Source organism: Tursiops truncatus, chromosome 5 (genome assembly GCF_011762595.2).
Source record: "Tursiops truncatus isolate mTurTru1 chromosome 5, mTurTru1.mat.Y, whole genome shotgun sequence".
Lineage (NCBI taxonomy): Eukaryota > Metazoa > Chordata > Mammalia > Artiodactyla > Delphinidae > Tursiops > Tursiops truncatus.
Window position 1 is genome coordinate 403137 of NC_047038.1, and position 16720 is coordinate 419856.

At 66.5% G+C, this 16720-nt stretch overlaps 1 protein-coding gene across 13 annotated transcripts; it reads right to left on the reverse strand.

Moving 5' to 3' along the window:
• Nucleotides 1-263: 263 nt before the first annotated feature.
• Nucleotides 264-14401, reverse strand: DGKQ (diacylglycerol kinase theta). 13 transcript variants are annotated; one of them, XM_073804714.1, is made up of 24 exons: nt 13443-13630; nt 11972-12610; nt 10098-10177; nt 9281-9380; nt 8773-8858; nt 8567-8692; nt 8081-8285; nt 7932-8003; nt 7732-7832; nt 7376-7629; nt 7199-7289; nt 7023-7077; nt 6835-6896; nt 6390-6540; nt 5921-5959; nt 5202-5317; nt 3666-3817; nt 3317-3465; nt 3044-3222; nt 2661-2824; nt 2426-2572; nt 2223-2334; nt 1989-2141; nt 264-1683 (listed from the first exon to the last, which is right to left on the reverse strand). In XM_073804714.1, the coding sequence occupies exons 2-24, from the start codon at nt 12267-12269 to the stop codon at nt 1582-1584; spliced, it is 2994 nt and encodes a 997-aa protein (XP_073660815.1). In that variant the 5' UTR covers nt 12270-12610; nt 13443-13630; the 3' UTR covers nt 264-1581. The 13 variants fall into 13 exon arrangements, 9 of the variants coding, with proteins under 9 accessions (XP_073660815.1, XP_073660820.1, XP_073660818.1 ...); XM_073804719.1 differs by having other exon boundaries at nt 264-1774; nt 11972-14397; XM_073804717.1 differs by having other exon boundaries at nt 8081-8268; nt 8773-8812; nt 11972-13636.
• Nucleotides 14402-16720: the final 2319 nt, after the last annotated feature.

The window sequence follows — 16720 nt, forward strand, 5'->3', positions numbered from 1 at the left end:
CCGGCCCCCACATCCCAGGCCTCCTCCCCCAGCACACTGGCCTCAGGCACACACGCTCCCCCAGCACGCTGGCCTCAGGCACAGACACAGGACACGGCAGCAGGCTATCCAACCGGCCCCCACATCCCAGGCCTCCTCCCCCGACACACTGGCCTCGGGCACAGACGCAGGACGCGGCAGCAGGCTATCCAACCGGCCCCCACATCCCAGGCCTCCTCCCCCGACACACTGGCCTCGGGCACAGACGCAGGACACGGCAGCAGGACAGGACGCCCAGACTGTATTTGTCCCACATATAAATTACGGTCACCTTTAGGTGATAAGTTACAAATGAGGGGGGGGCGGTGCAGAGCCCACGCAGCCCCTCCGGGCACACAGAGTCACTCACGCACGCACAGAGGACACGTTCACCTGAACCAAAATTTACAAGACGGTCCACATTGACCAACGGGGCCCGCAAAGCAGAAGCTGATGCCATCCCCGGGGACGCAGACCTGGGGACACACGGCGGCTACCAGAGGCACGTGGCGAGGACGGGCCGCCACCCACGGCTGTTCCGATGCACGTGTCTGGACAGTTTTGGCACGAGCTTGGCGGGTACGGGGCTGGGCAGGCCATGTCCGAGGTTGGGGCCGAATGTCAGGGTGAGGCCACCACCCAGGGTGCGAGGGCCCAGCGGCAAGACAGCGCCAAAGGCAAAGAGACCAGGCGATCAGGAGAGGGGCTCGTGGACCCTTCTCTGGGGCTTTGGGGGCTCCCAGGCAGCTGGGGTCGGGCTCTTCTGGGGACCAGGTCGAGACTCTGGGCCGGCTAAACTCTGGGGCTCTGTGGTAGGGGCTCTGCGAGTGGCCCGCCAGACAGCCACGTTTGCATCCTGTTTCGCCAGGTCTCCGCGTGGAGACGCACGGAGATCATACGAGTCCCGTCTGCCCAGCAGCGGGCACGGCACCCATGTGCTGACTGTCGGCAAATGGGAGGCCGAGCGCCGCGATGGTCATGTGCCATGTCGGCCTTGCTGATTGAAGCCGCCCCCGCTCTTCTGCACGCTCTCCGCACTTCCTCTGGGCCCCCAGCCAGGCTCCTGCTACCTCCTGGGCACCACCTGGCCTCCTCGGGGCCCTCCCATCCCAGCCCTGTCACTCCGGGGCCACCAGCCAGCTTCCGACTGGGCCGGCCAGACACCACCCGGGCCTGGAGAGGCACGTCCCCCAGGACAGCCCTCGGTGGAGAGGTGAGGCCAAAGAGCTAGTGGCCAGGGTGTCCCGTGTCTGTGCTGGGCAACCCCAGGGTCCAGAGAGCCAGTTGCCCTGTAGGAGCATCCAGGGGGCCAGCCCAAGGGGCATGAGGTGAGGTGCAGCACTGCCTGGCTGAAGGGGTCAGAGGTGGCAGAGGGACCTGGGGAGGAGTGTGTGCCCTCCAGGACAGTGGCCCGGGCCCCAGAGAGCCCCGTGCCCGCCCATCACTGGGACGAAGGCCACCCAGCACTTGTGTGTGGCACGGGGATGGGACAAGAGGGAAACACCCAAGGGCAGGGCTGTGGGCGAGTACATCCACCAGTGAGCGCTGCTCCAGGAGCCGCCTCTACTTGGAGTCCCCCTCAGGGGCAGGCGCCCCATCTGCTCGCACATCCTTGGGGGTCCCCGCCTTCCTGGGCTTCTGCTTGGCCTTCCTGAGCATGTGGACCTGTCCCGAGACAGGCAAGGTCTGAGGGCTGTGCAATACTGCAGGCCACCTGGTGCCGGGTCCTAGGACGGCCGCTGCCATCTCAGCCCATCTTACAGAAGGGGAAAGAGCGGAGCGTGGTGTGACCGCGGCTTGTGGGGAGGGGCTCCCTGGGGGCTGGCCGGCCTCATCCAGCCTCACGACCTCCCCGCGTCAGGGAAGAACCAGCCGCAGCAGGACCGCCAGGCGCCCAGGCCATGCCGGCCACTCCGCGCAGCCGAGGCCTGCGGGCAGCGATCCCCCTGCCCAGCCCGCGCCGGGAGTACCTTCGGGCCTGCGGCCGAGATGATCATGTGCCCGGGAGCCTGGACCCAGGGCTCACCGTCCACCTGCACAGGTGCGGCCTTGAGGAGGGTGACACGGAAGTAGGACCCCTGGGCGATGCGGATGCCGGAGCGCAGCCCACCCTGGACCTGACCCTGGTGGGGGAGAGGGGAAGCCATGCTCAGAGGGCCGCAGCGCCGCAGCCCGGCCCCCCGGTCCCCCGCCCCCGCGCTCACCATGTGCACGACGCCCGTCACCCCCACCACCTCCAGCAGCCCGTCGTCCATGCGTGGCTTCTCGAATCTCGAGTCACTCTCGGAGCCCCACAGGTCGGCCCCCGAGCCCCAGCTGCACCAAGAAGGAGGGGCACACAGGTCAGAGGGAGGCCGGAGGGAGGCCGGGGGGGGGGCCGGAGCCCGGGCGCCCCGCGTGCGGGCACCTGGGGATGTTGATGAAGATGAGCCCCTCGATGCTAGGCAGCTGCACCTCCTGCCGCCCCGCCTGCAGCCGCAGGGCCCTGTGCAGGCCGCGGGAGCGGTTCATCTTCTGCAGCCCAGCCCGCACGTACACGCCCTTGTTGTGGAACCTGGCGGGGGACCTACAGTCACGGGGCGAGCCCCCAGGAAGTACATGGTCGCCAGGGCAGCCCCGCACCCACCCCTGCCCTGCGGCACCTGCTCGTGAACTTGCCGGGCTCTTCTTCTCGTGCCTGGTGGAAGTCCAGGCTTAGCTCTGCGTCGATGCCAATCCCACAGTAGTTACTCATGTGCACGATCTGAGAACAAGACGCGTTGTCCCTTGGCCCCGGTCGGCCCCCACCATGTGCTCCCCGCTGCCCCTGCGGTGGGTCCGGCCTCCTGTCACAGAGCTGCTCTGTCCGGTGACTGCCCCACACTCAGGTTCTGAGCCGGCCATCCCCAGGCCCGGCACCCGTGTCCACGAGGGGACAGCGCTGGCGCCAGCGCCAAGGCGTGGCCGGGACAAGGACGAACACCTGGACAGACGTGGTAGAGAGACGCCAGCCGGGTGCCACACCCCCGCCCGGGCACACCGGTACCTTGGGGGGCTCCGTGTCTGCCACGCTGTTCTCCCCACTGCCGGCCTCGTGAGCGTCCAGCAGGATGGTCCAGCGGTCCACGAGCACGGCGTCCGCCTCGTCCACCGACACCAGCACGGAGAACGGGTCCTCTCCGCTGTAGCCCGCCCCCCAGCGGAGGACCCGGCCAAGGTCATTCCCTGGACAGCGGCAAGACACACGCTGACTCTCCACACCCACCCCTCGCCCCGCCAAGCCCGGGGCCCCATCCCCCAACGTGCCAGCTGACCCCACCTGTGCCCAGGGGCAGGATGGCCACGGCAGGCTCTGGGCAAGCCAGGCGGTGCCGCATCTCCTCCAGGGCATCAAGCACCCAGCCCACGGTGCCGTCCCCGCCACACACCAGCACCCGGAAGCAGGGCACCTGGGAGAACACGTGGAACCTGGCAGCAGGGAGACAGGACGTGTCCCGGCACTGGCCACGGCCGCGAACAAGCAGGGACAGGAGGTCACCCCCGGGGCAGAAGCAGCCACAGCTCGTCCCCACCCAGGGTGCCCTCAAGGGTCCCGACCCACCGAACCCCAACCTGTTCCTGCTGGCCGGGGGGCGGGCATGGGCAGCTACCCCTTCTGGCAGGCTCACCCGGGCAGCGGCCCCCCGTTGGTCAGCTCAAAGACCTGGTGGGGGTTGAGCAGCTTCCGGAAACTGCAGAGCAGGTCGCGGCCCTTGAGGCCTCCGCTTCTGGGGTTCACAAACACCAGCAGGGGGCGGCAGTGTGGGGGCAGCTTCAGGTGCTGACGGATGGGACTGCGTTAGGGCGGGCTGGCCGGACCCCCAGAGACAGAGCCGGGCCTCCCCCAGCACGCGGCCTGGCAGTGGCGGCCCCGGCCCCTCAGCCCACCTGCCTGAGCCAGTCTGGGGCCGGCCCCTCCAGAGGAAGGCCACGCGGCCACCCCACCTCACCACTGCCTGCTCGGGCTGCATCCCACAACAGAAGGGGCGCCCACAGACCCCTGGCCAGTGGGGCGGGAAGGCACTGGCCAGCCTGGAGCTCTGAGCACATCGGCCATGCCACAGCTGCCACGCCACGTGTCCTCAGACCATGCCCGCCACCAGACCCACATGGCCCAGAAGCCTAGGCTGGAAGCCCACGCAGGACCCCGCCTGCCCCTCTCAGAGCCAGCCCACTGCCAGGCCCCCGCCCACCCACACGGCAGTCAGGAGGGGCAGCCTGGCTCGCAGGGCGGCCCCAGGCCTCCCCTGGGCCACGGGACAAAGCCCGCCCCCAAACACAACGGCAGAAACAGCGCCCGCGAGAGTGGGCAGGGAGCAGGGGTCCCCACGTGGTGAGGACGGGGGCTGGGGTCCCCGCGACGGGGGTTGCTGGGTGACAGGAGACAAACGGGCGCAGACACAGCGGGCAGCGGCCGCACACGGGCTCGGCCGTGGCTCAAGGCCGAGGACACACTGGGGTGACGTGTGAGCCACCGGGCCGAGCTGCCTGCGGTCACCACTTACCTGCTCAGCCCAGGGCAGGCAGCTGCCGGGAGAGAGAAAGTGCGTGTCGGCATCACCCACCCGTCTCTGCCCGTGGAGCCGGCGGAGGGGGGCCCTGACCTGCAGTGGCCGCCTCCTTGTCTGGATGGTAGGACAGGGCAGCAGAAACCTGCAGACGTGGCTCACCCAGTCACAGACCCTGAACTCGTTCTGCTCTAATCCTGCTCGGCCTGAACTGGGGTCCGGTCACCACGGGGGGTCCTTGGGGGCCAGCAGGGCCAAGGACCAGAAGCTACTACTAGGGCACACAGCGCAGGGCGGGGTCTGGGGCACTGCTGGGGCTTTGGGACAGCCTCCAGGGTCAGGGAGCATCACCTACTGGCCAGAGGAGGCCCAGGGTGCGAGCAGGGCTGCAGGGGCCTCCAGGGCAGGAAAAGCGGGGCCAGGGCCCACGACCCTGCGAGGGCCGCACACACAGTCACAAACACAGGCCAGCCCTGAACAGGTGTCCGCTGCAGGGCCAGTCACGTGGCGTGCCGGCCTCTCTCCATCGGACCTCGGGCCCCTCCCTCGGAGTGAATCAGCCGTGCACACAGACCCGGACTTTGCTCCAACTGACCGGGTATTAGACAAACTGGCCGTGGAACCTATGGCCCCAGGCCCCGCCCCGGCGCCACTCACCAGCACGTCCGGGAGCACCAGAGCGGTCAGCGGCCGGCCGTGCACAGCCGTGTCCCTGACCAGCATGTACAGCCGCTCGGCCTCCGCAAAGCAGGCCACGTCCAGCACCACGGCACCTGTGGCAGGTGGGCCGTGAGCTCGGTTACTTGTCCTGCCGCCACCCACACGGTGTCTGGGCTGGGGCCTCGCCTCCTCCCGCGGCCGAATGGCCCCAGTTCTGGCCATGGCCCACCTCAGGCCAGCCCGTCCCAAGGCGTCCCCGCAGTGCGTGACTCCCTCCCCTGGGGGAAGCCTCCAAGGACAGCCGGGCCCAGAGACAGGAGATGCTGGGTGGCCAGAGAAGGCCACCTGGAGGCAGGGTGGAGCAGACCCGCACCCCCCCCCCCGCCAGGACCCGCGAGAGGCACGGAGGACGTTGGTAACTGCTATGGACCCACAGAGGGGAGACGGGCCTCACGGTACTGTCCTCCCACTGCGGAGATCTGAAGTTTCCCGCCATAAAAGATGGAACCCATGAGCACAAGAGGTTGTGGAGAAAACATTCTCTGCACCTCAGTCACGTTTTAGCAAAAGCATCGCGGCCGTGAGCCAGGAAATGAAACAGCACCGTCTCCCCGGCCCACGGGCCCCAAACAAGGTGAAGCAAGGGGGCAAGGCTGCTCCAGCTACTCCAGGGAGCGACCTTGGACCCAACATGACCACAACCCGTGGGGGCTCACCTTGTGCGGAGTAGACGTGGCTCACGGACACCAGGCCAGCTGCAAAGATGGGGGCGGGGGGGGACGGGGCGGCACGCTGCCGTCAGACGCCAGGGGCCTGCCCCCCAGGCCCCCGACCCAGGGCCGCCACCCCAGGCAGCCCCACCCGGCCCCCCAGGCCAGGAATAAGTTCACACCACCCAACAGCGCAGCTCTCCCAGGAAGCGCCCCCCCACTCCAGGCACAGGGCACCCCCCCAGGGCCCAGAGCAGGAAACCTCCTCAGAGGAGGTGATGGGGTCTGGGCCCCAGAGGTGAGGACGGAGACCCTCTGGGCCAGGAACCAGCTCGGGAAAGGCTCAGCCAGTGCTTGGGGGGAGCGGGGCAGCAGGGGGACGCAGCCTCGGCCCGGCAGCCCGCACACCTGCTCTCAGGACTCCCGCCCTGCCCCCACCTGGCCAAGCGCCCCGGACCAGCCCAGGCAGTCGCACCTTTGCTGGCCACAGCCTCGTCCAGCAGACTGCTATACTCCTGGGGGGACCGGCCAGGGGGCAGGCCACCCACGAACAGAGAGACGCGCGGGGCCACCACTCTGCTCTCAGCCACATAGAACCGCGTCTGGCTCATCTGCCGCAGGGACGTCTGCGGGGAGGGGGGAACGCCGAGCAGAGCACTAGGGGACGGGCCTCCCCACCCCCCGTCCACCAAGGGGGCCGAAGGGAAGACGCCCCAGGCTGAAGGCCGCCAAGACGGGAAAGGAGAGGAGAGAAAGGACACGCGGGGAACTTGCGAAGGGGAGGCACTGCTGGCCGGGATGCTTAGCTGCCCGCCAGCGTGGCCTTGTGTCCTAAGGGCAGACAGACTCCCTCTCTACAAGGTAGAAGCCATGGCCAAAGGCCAGCCATTCCCCAGGGGCCAGTGTCCACACCCACTGACCTGCCGGATCTCACGAAGCCGGTCGAGCAAAGGCTCCTCGTCCGCCAGCACCGTGCGCTGGACTGCAGAGTTGAGAGACACCACTATTAGCCCCAGGCCCCGCGGCCACCTCCAAAAGCACCTGCCCAGGGCCGCCGGCGCCTGGGGGCAGGACTGGTCAGGGCTTTGACGACAGGCTGCCCGCTCACCTTGCCTGCTGCCCATGAGTACCTCCACCAGCTGGAAGCTCTTCAACCCCTCGGCCTGTTGGGGTGGAGTTCAGGGCATCAGGCCTGGACCAGCCCTAACACCCCCCCCCCCCCCCCGCCTCCCGAAGACCCACACGGGGCCACCACGCCAGGCAGGGCGGGCCCAGCACACATACCTGGCGTCCGAGCAGTGGGAGGACCTCCAGCACCACAGTCCGGGCAGTGCTCTGCGGGGTCACACGCAGGGACACGTAGGCCACACCCACCCTGCAGGGGACAAGCTCAGGAGCTGGGGTCACACAGCCCCCACGCCTCCCTCCCTCCGCGGACCCTACCGGGGACCTGGGTCTCACTTGAGCCAGGCAGGGTAGATCTTCAGGACCTCCTGGGTGCGGGGCAGAGCGCGAATGATCCAGGCCTCGGGAACACGAGTGATGCTGGGAGCGTCTCGGGCCCCTGGGCCTCTACTGCCCTCCTCCTCGGTGGTCCCACCGCTCCAGGCCTTTCCTGAGGCCCCGGTGTTGCCAGCCAGAGCAGGTGCAGGGAGCGCCTGCAGCTGGAAGCCCTGAGGGTCCTCCGTGATGTAGTAGGCCCGCAGCGCCACCTCCTTGGAGGGGGGTGGGGGTGGGCGTGAGCGGAGCCAGGCCACGCTGGGTCCCCGCAGCCCCCCAGGGACGGGCCTGCAAGGCGGCTGCGGGGTCCCTCTTACCAGCACCTCCTGACTCTTGGCCAGGCGGGGGACGGTGATGGCACGAAAGTGGTTTCGCTGCACTGCGTCGTTGCCGTCAAAGATCTTCAGAGTCTGCTTGCCTGGGCCACAGGGAAGTGGGTGCAAATCCGTGGAACGAGGCACGGGATGGGGGAACGGGGCATGGGATGCGGGGCTGGACACTGCTAAGGGGCACTTACTGGACTCTAGTGTCATCACCTCTCTCCCTGGGCCGGCGGGGGAGCTTCCGTCCACGCTGTCTTCTCCCTCCCCTGCGGGACGGTCACAGTTGGCCTCAGTCGAGGGCCGGCCCCCACCCCAGACGCCCGCTCCCCGCCGCCCTGCTCACCGGGCTCAGGGGCCGTGCTCTCGGAAATCCGAAAGCAGTGCATCTTGCTGAAGTTGCGGGACAGCAGGCGCACGCACGCCGGCGGCAGGACCATGGTGCGCAGGCGCCCGAAAGTGCACTCGGGGGCGAGAGCCGCGGAGCAGACCGAGTGGGCCTGGGGGAGAGGGCACGGGCTCGAGCCTGGGGTCCTGGTACAGGAGAGGGCCTGGGTCCAGGCCGGCCCTCAGTGATTTCCCGGGGGGCCACATTGAGCTCCCACGCAACCCCCAACCTCAGTCTCCCCTGCACAACCGAACCCCCACCCCAAAAGCCGGAAAACACCCCGATCCAAACGAGCTGTCCCCAGGACCCCCGCCCCCCAACCTGCTTTGCCACTGGACGATGCAGCCCGCCCCACAGGTCTTGGCCGCGACATCCATCCCGCCCCGCCCCCAGGACCCCCGCCCCCGCCCCAAGCGCACCCGCGCCTCTCCCGCCCCGCCCCACCTGGACGCCGCACCACTCGCAGCGCACGCCGGCCAGCACGTCGGACGAGCAGCAAGTCTTTCGGCAGACCTCGCAGCGCGCGCCCGAGGGCAGATTTCCTTCGCGCCAGTGGTGGAGGTGCGTGTCCTGCGGAGAGGCCTGTCAGCAGGCTCCGCGGAGCCTCCCCCACCTCCCCGGCCCTCCGGCCCCCGGCCCAGCGCACTCACGTGGTCCCGGTGCCCGTCCTGGTGGCACTGGCGGCAGTCGCTGCAGGCGAAGGGCACACAGTCGGGGTGAACGTGCAGCTCACACACTGGGGGGCGGGCAGGGTTAGGGCCTCTCGCCGCTGCCCACCGACCCTGCCAGACCCCTTCTCGCCGGCCTCTCTGCTCCTGTCTGGGGCCGCCCCTCCCCTGACGGCACATTCTTTAACCTTTTGGGGTCCGACGTGCGAGACAGGAGCAGTCCCCCCTCCGTCGGCGGGATGGGGACCAGCTTCTCCGCTCCTCTCCCCTCCGGGCCCACCTCAACACGCAGCCTGCGCCCCTGCGGTCCCCTGCACCCGCCTCCCCGCCTCCCCGCCTCCCGGCGCGGGCAGCTCCAGAATCCCCGAACCCCACGCTAGAGCTACCGCCTGACCGCAGGGAAGGCTGGGCGCCCCTGGGCAGCAAAGGCCAGGTCCCTGGTGAGAAGGGAGTTAGACCCCAGAGGAGCCAGGCAGGCTCCTGGCGGTACCTTCGCAGCGAACCCCGGGCGCCTCCAGGCTCTTTCGGCACACGGCGCAGAACCTGCGCTTGTAGAGCCCCCGGGGGCCGAAGCAGTGGGCCACGGGGACCTGGAGGGAGCAGAGCTCGGCCTCAGCCTGGGCCCTAAGGCCTGGCAGCCGGGTCCCTAAGCCCCACTTCCTCTCTGTCCCAGGGAGCTCCCATCACCAGCCCATGCCACCTGCCTGACCGCCACACCCCCCTCGGTCCTCCCGAGCACGATTAACAGGATGCTGTGTGTGCCTCTCAGCCCCTCGACGCTCCCAGGGGTCCTGCCGGGGACTGCCCTGCATGCTGACCTCCCCATTCCCTGTGCACGACCAACTCAGGGCTGCCGGGGCCGTGATCTCAGACAACCCCCACTGTAGCTCAGGCCCCGGCTGGTCCTGCCCAGGCCTGATCCAGCTGCACAGGTGCTGGCCACTCCCCCCGGCCTATTCCCCTCCGTGATACACTTCAGGCCACCCGGATAAAGTACAGGTGGAGGAGGCCCACCAACAGGCAGGAGGGGCAGTGCTGGGTATCAGGGACCCTGGAGAAGACAGGGTCAGAACCATCGGGAAGTGTCGCCCAGCTGCTGCCCTGGGAGGGGCTCACAGGCAGGGATGCAGTCTGCAGCTCAGGGACCCAGACCAGCACAAGGGAACGCTCCCACCCCAGCCCCCCAGTGCTTGGGCCACTGCCCACCCCATCCGACACGCTGGCCTGACTCCCCACCACAAAAGCTGGCCTCCCTGCCCCTCTGCGCACTCCCCCCGCAGGTGCAGTAGCCCATGCTGCATACGCACGCGGACCAGGCTGGGCGCCACGCTCGCGCACGGGGTCTTCACGTGCTTCAGGCACTTCTCGTGGGACATGAAGTTGCAGACTATGGGAATGAGAGCCCCGTGAGTTGACCCCGTCCTGCCCGGGAATCAAAAGACCCCAGGTCTTGGCACGCGGGAGGACGCCGCAGCCAGGGGGACCGCCAAGGGCTGTGTGGTAGGGTGTCAGCATTCTGTGACGGGGCAGATGGCCTATCACGGTGGGCCCACCCTCCCAAAACTTCCTGACCCCAACCCCAGTCATAGGGGTAGGGAGAGGGCATGGAGACAAGCTGATCCTCTGTCCCACCCCAGAGAGCCCAGAGCGGGGAGCAGGGCCCTGGTGGCTCTGACCGTCCTGGATGACGGTGTGTTCTGGGGTCCCGAGAGTCCCCCGTCCAGCGCCCTATACACACACGCACACATAGGCCCAGTTCTTTCAAGTCTCTGCTGGGGGTGGGTGGGCAGGCGGGCACTTGGCCAGCTCCTGCACCTCTACCTACCCCCTATACCAGCTTCACCAGGGACACCCTTCCCTCACTCCCCACAACTGCATACACCCCTAATTACCCCTCCCACACATGATGTGCCTGCCCAGACCACAGCCAGTCTGTGATAGACCAGGATCCCCCCAGCCCCCCGAGGCAGGCAGGGTGGCTGGCCCAATGAGGGCTGCACCTGCCCCGGCCCAGGGAGTACAGCCCAGAGGCTCCAACAGTGGTGAGCTATGCTCTCAAGGCCCACGGGGGCAGCAAGAGGGCACCCTACACATCCTGGGGGGGCACCCAGCCTGGCTCGGCTGTGGGCAGGCGGCCCCCAGCTTCCTCCTCTGGCCCGTGCACCTAGTCCCTGCTCCCCCCACATGCTGGGTGCTCCCTGGCAGAAGGGGCTCTTCCTCCCATGCCCTTGTCAGGCCCCTCTGCTTGCTGAGGTCACCGGCTCCTTCTCCAGAGCTGGGGAGAAGGTCCGCACAGCTGCCCAGTGAAGGCCTCCACATCACCCCCATTTCCCTTCCATGGGCTTCTTCGCCCCTCAGACCTAGTGCCCACCTTCAGGAGGCCATACCCGCGAGGGGGACCTGCCACTTGCCCTGGCATTAGGCATCCTGTGTGAGGCGCCCAGTCTCCTCTGCAGGCTCTAGCCTGAATGCTCCCTCTGTCCCCAGAGCCAAAGGCCCGTCTCCCTGAGCAGGGCAGAGGTTCCCCGCCCCGTCCCCTGCGGAAGCGAGCAGGATTAGAAGAGCGGACCCTGGCAGCACACGTGTCAGCTGTCCAGGAGCCAGAGGAGGGAGGGCCTCTTCACCCCGCCAGGCCGGCTTGGCGGCGGCGTGTGAGCCCTGTTGGGGCATGTCACACTCGGGGTGGCAGGCCTGGCCCAGCTCTCTGGGAGTCTGAGCCTGGGCAGCGCCAGCACTCAGGCCCTGTGGGCAGCAGTGTGCACCCAGGAGAGAATGGGCCAGCACCAGCCCAGGGGAGCCAGTGGCCCAGGCCAGCCCTGCCTGACCGCACTGCTGCCCCTTGCACCTGCTCAGGGTTCGCTGGCCTCATCCGCACTCACTGCACCTGCCCTGCGCTGCCGCGACGTTCTTTCCCCACTGGATCCCAAGCCAGGTGAGGGCGCCTAGGGAGCAGATCTTTCCACCGGCCTGGGGGAGGGGCCGCGGCCACTGGACGCCCCCAGACGCCCGCAGGAGCTGGCCCTCATCACCTCCACGGAGAGGTCTGGGCCTGGCACACTCCTGCCCCGAGGGGCAAGGGACTCTATCCTGGGGAGGCCATTGCTGGAAGTGCAGAGGTCAGAGGTGAGGTGCCCGTTCTGGCCCAGGTACTGGGATCTGCGATGGGGTCGCGGGCGCTCACCGTCACACAGGATGCCGGCCAGCCCCCAGATGAAATCGGAGCAGAGGTGGCAGAAGGTGGGCTTGGTGAGCGTCACCTTCCTGAAGCTGTGACCCGGCGCGGCGGGGCCCAGGGGCCTAGCGCCCGCCCGCTCCGGCCCCGACCCTGGCCCGGACCCCGGCCCCGACCCCGGCCCGGACCCCGGCCCCGACCGCGAGCGGCTTCCGGCGCCCAGCTCCGGGCTGGAGGTCGGGCTGCCCTGGCGCGGGGAGCCGCCGCCAAGCCAGGCGCGGGCCCCGGGCTCGGCCGCCGCCGCCATCCCCGGCCAGGGCGGCCCGTGCCCCAGTGGAGGACGACTGCGGGGTCAGCACTGCGGGAAAGAGGGGCAGCCGTCCCCAGCTGTGCCCCGCGGTCCTCGCCGTGCTTCCGACTGCGCCTGCCGTCACTGCGCAGGCGCGCACCCGCGGGGCGGGGTCTGGGGCGGGGTCCCGGCCCTTGGGCGGGGGCGGGGTGGGGCCTGCGGGATGGGGGCGGGGCACGAGCGGGGCGAGCCTGCGGAGCAGTGGGTGGGCCGAGGTCCGAGCTCCGCGGCCTTTCGGGCAGGTGGGTGGATCAGGTGGCCCGACGAGGTCCGGTGGCCGGACGAGACAGGCACACGACCTGCAGACACCGACGCGAGAGGTGTTTGCACCTGCGGCGCCCGGGCACGCGCCTGCGCAGACGGACGCCTCCCACGCGGCACCGGGATCCCGCTCGCGGCTGCTCAGGGCGACCCGGCAAACGTGCGGCACTGCCCCAGGTCCCCAGAGTGGGGTCTGGAGGCCAGGCCCTGCCCTAGGGGGCCCCCGCCTGGAGTCAGAGGGCCGGGGAAGGGTTTGCGGTCTCGGGGTGGGGGGGTCCCAGGGTGAGGTCCGGGGAGGAGCTAGGCCCTCTGGGCCCCAGTCTGGGCGTCCATGGTGGAGGAGGAAGGCGATGGAGATGGCTCTGGAGCTGGGACGGCCTGTCTGCCCTGTGTGCTCCCACCAGCCGTGCATGGGCGGCTCAGTCTGCGGGGTCTTCGGACGCGTGGACCCTGCCCCGCCGCGAGCAACCCCCGGCGCCCGGCCCCTGTCCTCATCACAGACGGGGTGGTTCCTTTCAGGAGGTGCTCCCTCCCATCATCTCTCACTTGGGAAGCCCGAGGGGCTGGCATCCTTCCCTCTGGACCCCGACCTCGTGGGCGACCTAAAGCGACCCCACCCCGGGCCTCCCGGACCCTTCCCCGCTGTGAAAGGCCCGCCCCCACCGCACTCCCAGGGAAGGCAGTGAATCCAGCCCTTGCCCTGCCCCCCAGCGTTGTCTCGAGGACGTGTGGGGGTCGCGTCCACGCGGGGCATCCTGCCCCATCGCCTGACAGCGCTCCGGGGTCCCCGCCCCTGTGGGCCTGACCGCGGATTGTAATGCGCGTCGCCGAGCCGGGCGTCGTGGGCCACGGCGCTTCCGGGGGACCTGCCTGATCCCTGCTGCGTCGTTGTGGGCTGCCCTCCCTCGGGACAGGCCCCGGCACGGCAGGGTGAGCAGGGGCTGCAGGGCCCCAGAGGAGGAGGAGAACGGGGCAGGGGACACAACCAGGGGAGGATAATGTCCGGGGGAGGGCGTAGTAGGGAGGAAATGCCTGGAAGTGTGTTAGGCCTGCTGGGAGGGGCTGCGGAGGCGGGAGAGAGGGAGGGCGGGGCCAGGGACGGGCCCAAAGACCGGAGCCAACCCCTGAGAGTGGGGGGGGACTGGGCTCCCAATCCTGTTGGAGCACCGGCTGTGCACCAGGGCGCTGGGCTGGCACCCCTGCCCACCCTGGGGCTGAGTTCTGGGGCAGACAGACAAGAGCAAACTGAAAAATAAGGCGGGAAACGCCACTTGGTATCTCAGTGCCTGGCCGTGGACGGACGGAAGGAGCCAGGACTGAGCTACCAGGAGGACAAACATACAAACAGGGGAAATGGGTTGCAAAGCCCCGGGGCCGTGATGTTGAAAAGGCAAGGACATCCCTTCGCCTGGGGCTCCCCGGACGGGCCCCTGCGCCCTGGAGCATTTAGCTCACTGCCAGCCCCCTCCCTCCTCCCCACGCCCTGAGGCCACAGGGCCCTGACTGCCCACACTCCTCTCCTCAGCAACCCCCAAGCAGCCCCAGGCCAACCTGCTTCTTGGCCCCAGGAGGGTTGTGACCCAGCCATGGTGCCTGTAAGAAGCAGGGGTTTCTATTGAAGCCCACTCCCCATAATTGAAACCAGCTGACTTCTAAGGACGCAGGATTTCAGGACATATCTTTCTCCATTTGCGAGAAAGCGGAGTACAGGAAAAACATCTTGAGAAGAAAAGTCCACGTCTGACCATTTCCGCAGACTTTAACTGCTTTCTGACCCAGCATAGTAACTAAAATGGCAAACAAACTTCCACCAAACTGTCCCCTGACCTGCTTGGAATACCTTCCAAAGTAATTAGCAGCTTCTAGATGAAGCTTAAATCTAAACCTCTGCTTGGGACACATAATAAAATTCTAGACAGGCAACTTAAACAACAGACATTTATTTATCTTGGTTCTGGAGGCTGGAAGTTGGAGATCAGGGTGCTAGTGTGGTTGGTTCTGGTGAGGGCCCGCTTCCTGGCCTGCAGACACCATCTTTTGGCTGTGCTGGCACATGGGGGTGGGGACACTAATCCCATCATGGGGCCCCACCCTCATGACCTCATCCAACCCTAATTATCCTCAAAGGCCCACCTCCAAATGCCATTCCATGGGGGCTAGAGTTTCAGCATATTAATCAGTGGGAGAATCAATGTTGTTTAAGTCACCCGGCTTGTGGCGTTTTGTGTGGGAACCGAGGCAAACTAATGTACGCACAGACCTGCCAGCCTGCCTGGAAGGCCCAGAAACAGCCAGTCCTGCATTGTTTGGTGACTGGCCTGTGTCACCCAACGTTTTGTCTTGAGTTCCACTGAGGGTCTTTTTGTTGCTGCTCACGTCGCGGGCATGTGAGAGTCTGGCCCGCCGTTGGGGTCCTGCCTCTCAGTCCTTCTGCACCAGCGGGCTTGGGTGTTGGTGCCAGACTTTGGCTGTTACGGAAAATGCTTCTGGGAACATCCTCGTCCATGTGTCTGGTTACCACACATACATGTCCTTGTGTCTGCTGAAGTAGGACGTGCTATGTCACTTGTAGAAAATAATGTCAAACAGCTTTCCAAGACTCCACACAAAAATCAAAGTTCATACTTCCACCAGCCACGTGGGAGACCTTGGCCAGCGCTGGACACTAACAGTGTCACAATTTCAGCCTTTCTGGTCAGGGTGCAGAGGTGTGTGCGGCTTTGGCCCTTGTCCGGTGGCGCTGGTGAGAGAGGCTGCAGCTCGTCCTGGATCTGTCTGTCGTCTGCACCTCCTCCTGCGAGGCTTGCTTAGATGCCTTGGTCACCTTTCCATTGAGCGTCTTTTTCTTATTGATTTGTAGGAGTTCTTTATATATTCTGGAGGTGATTCTTTTATTGGTTACAGTCAATTGTCAGTATTCTCAAAGTCATGCTCTATGTGGTCTCTGCAAACTCTCACCCCCGGCTCCTGGGGAAACACCGGGCTGCTTCCTGCCAGCCTCTCGGCACGGCGTTTTCCCCGATGGGTCAACACAAAAGACCACTTAGTGAACAGACACCGTCGTTGGCTCGTTAAGCACTGACCCGGCCGGCAGCGCTGTCCCTCAGCCCGGACGGAGCTTCCCCGGCACACGGGTTCCTCCGCGGGGCACGTCCCGGCCTCCCGCGCTCAGGACTCTGGATGTGAAGAGCCCTCGGCGCTCAGGACTCTGGATGTGAAGAGCCCTCGGCCGGGGGCCGTGGAAGCCGCAGAATCACCACCGAAATCACAGGAGCGGAAACGCGGCCCCGGAGGGGCAGGAAGAGGGCTCGCTCACGGGTGAGCAGAAGCGAGAAGGCAGGGCCCGTCCGTCCGCGCACCTCCATCCGCGGACAGCCTCGAAGGCGCCGCGAGCGTTGCCGACGGTGGGACGAGCGGGTCTTCGCCAGCAGGCGGACTCGCAAAGACAGGCTCCGCGAATATTGAGAGGGACCGTGTCTGCATCCCCCCCACACCTGGCAGGTCCTGCCACCCGCTCAGTGGTGGCTCTCAGTGAAGGCCTTCTTCGTTTCCTCTCGGCCAGCTGGGCAGCCTTTTCCCTTCTGGGGAGGGCCTTTGAGTCCTGCGCCACGAGCACCTGCCCGCCCTGAGATGGCAAAGATGCCCGAGTCTCAGGAAGAGGGCGGCGTGTTGTGCAGCCTCGGGCGCGTCTCTACTTGGCCGATGTACCACCAGGTGAATGTGGGGCTGGGCCTGCCCAGGTGTGGGGCAGCCTGAAGTCAATGGGACTCTCTTTAAGAAAAAATGCAGAATTATTTTGATAAAATTAGAAACACACTTAGTCAGAATGAGAGAAAAAAATCACAACAAATTAAACATGAAAAATATCGATAAATGGCACAAACATCACAGAATCTAGAAGAAGCCACACCTTTAATCCTAACTGCCTGCTGCCCCACTGTGATTCTTTCTTCATCCACGTTCTTAAAAAATTGTCCCTGCTGCGTGGCTTGTGGGATCTTAGCTCCACAACCAAGACTTGCACCGGGCCCTCGACAGTGAAAGCCCAGAGTCCTAACCACTGGGCCGCCAGGGAACTCCCTCGTGTACATTTTTAACTGTCTCTTTTCATAACAATTTTGCAATATCATTGTCCAGGGAGAAAAGAA

Bases quoted from the DNA above. Each gene is read 5' to 3' on its own strand.
- DGKQ (XM_073804714.1), bottom strand. From the start codon at position 12,269: ATGGCGGCGGCGGCCGAGCCCGGGGCCCGCGCCTGGCTTGGCGGCGGC. The intron at 7,290-7,375 runs GTGAGACCCAGG...TGTCCCCTGCAG, and splicing joins ATCTACCCTGCCTGGCTCAA to GGTGGGTGTGGCCTACGTGT. The intron at 1,684-1,988 runs GTACTCCCGGCG...GTCTCGGGACAG, and splicing joins TCTCGGCCGCAGGCCCGAAG to GTCCACATGCTCAGGAAGGC.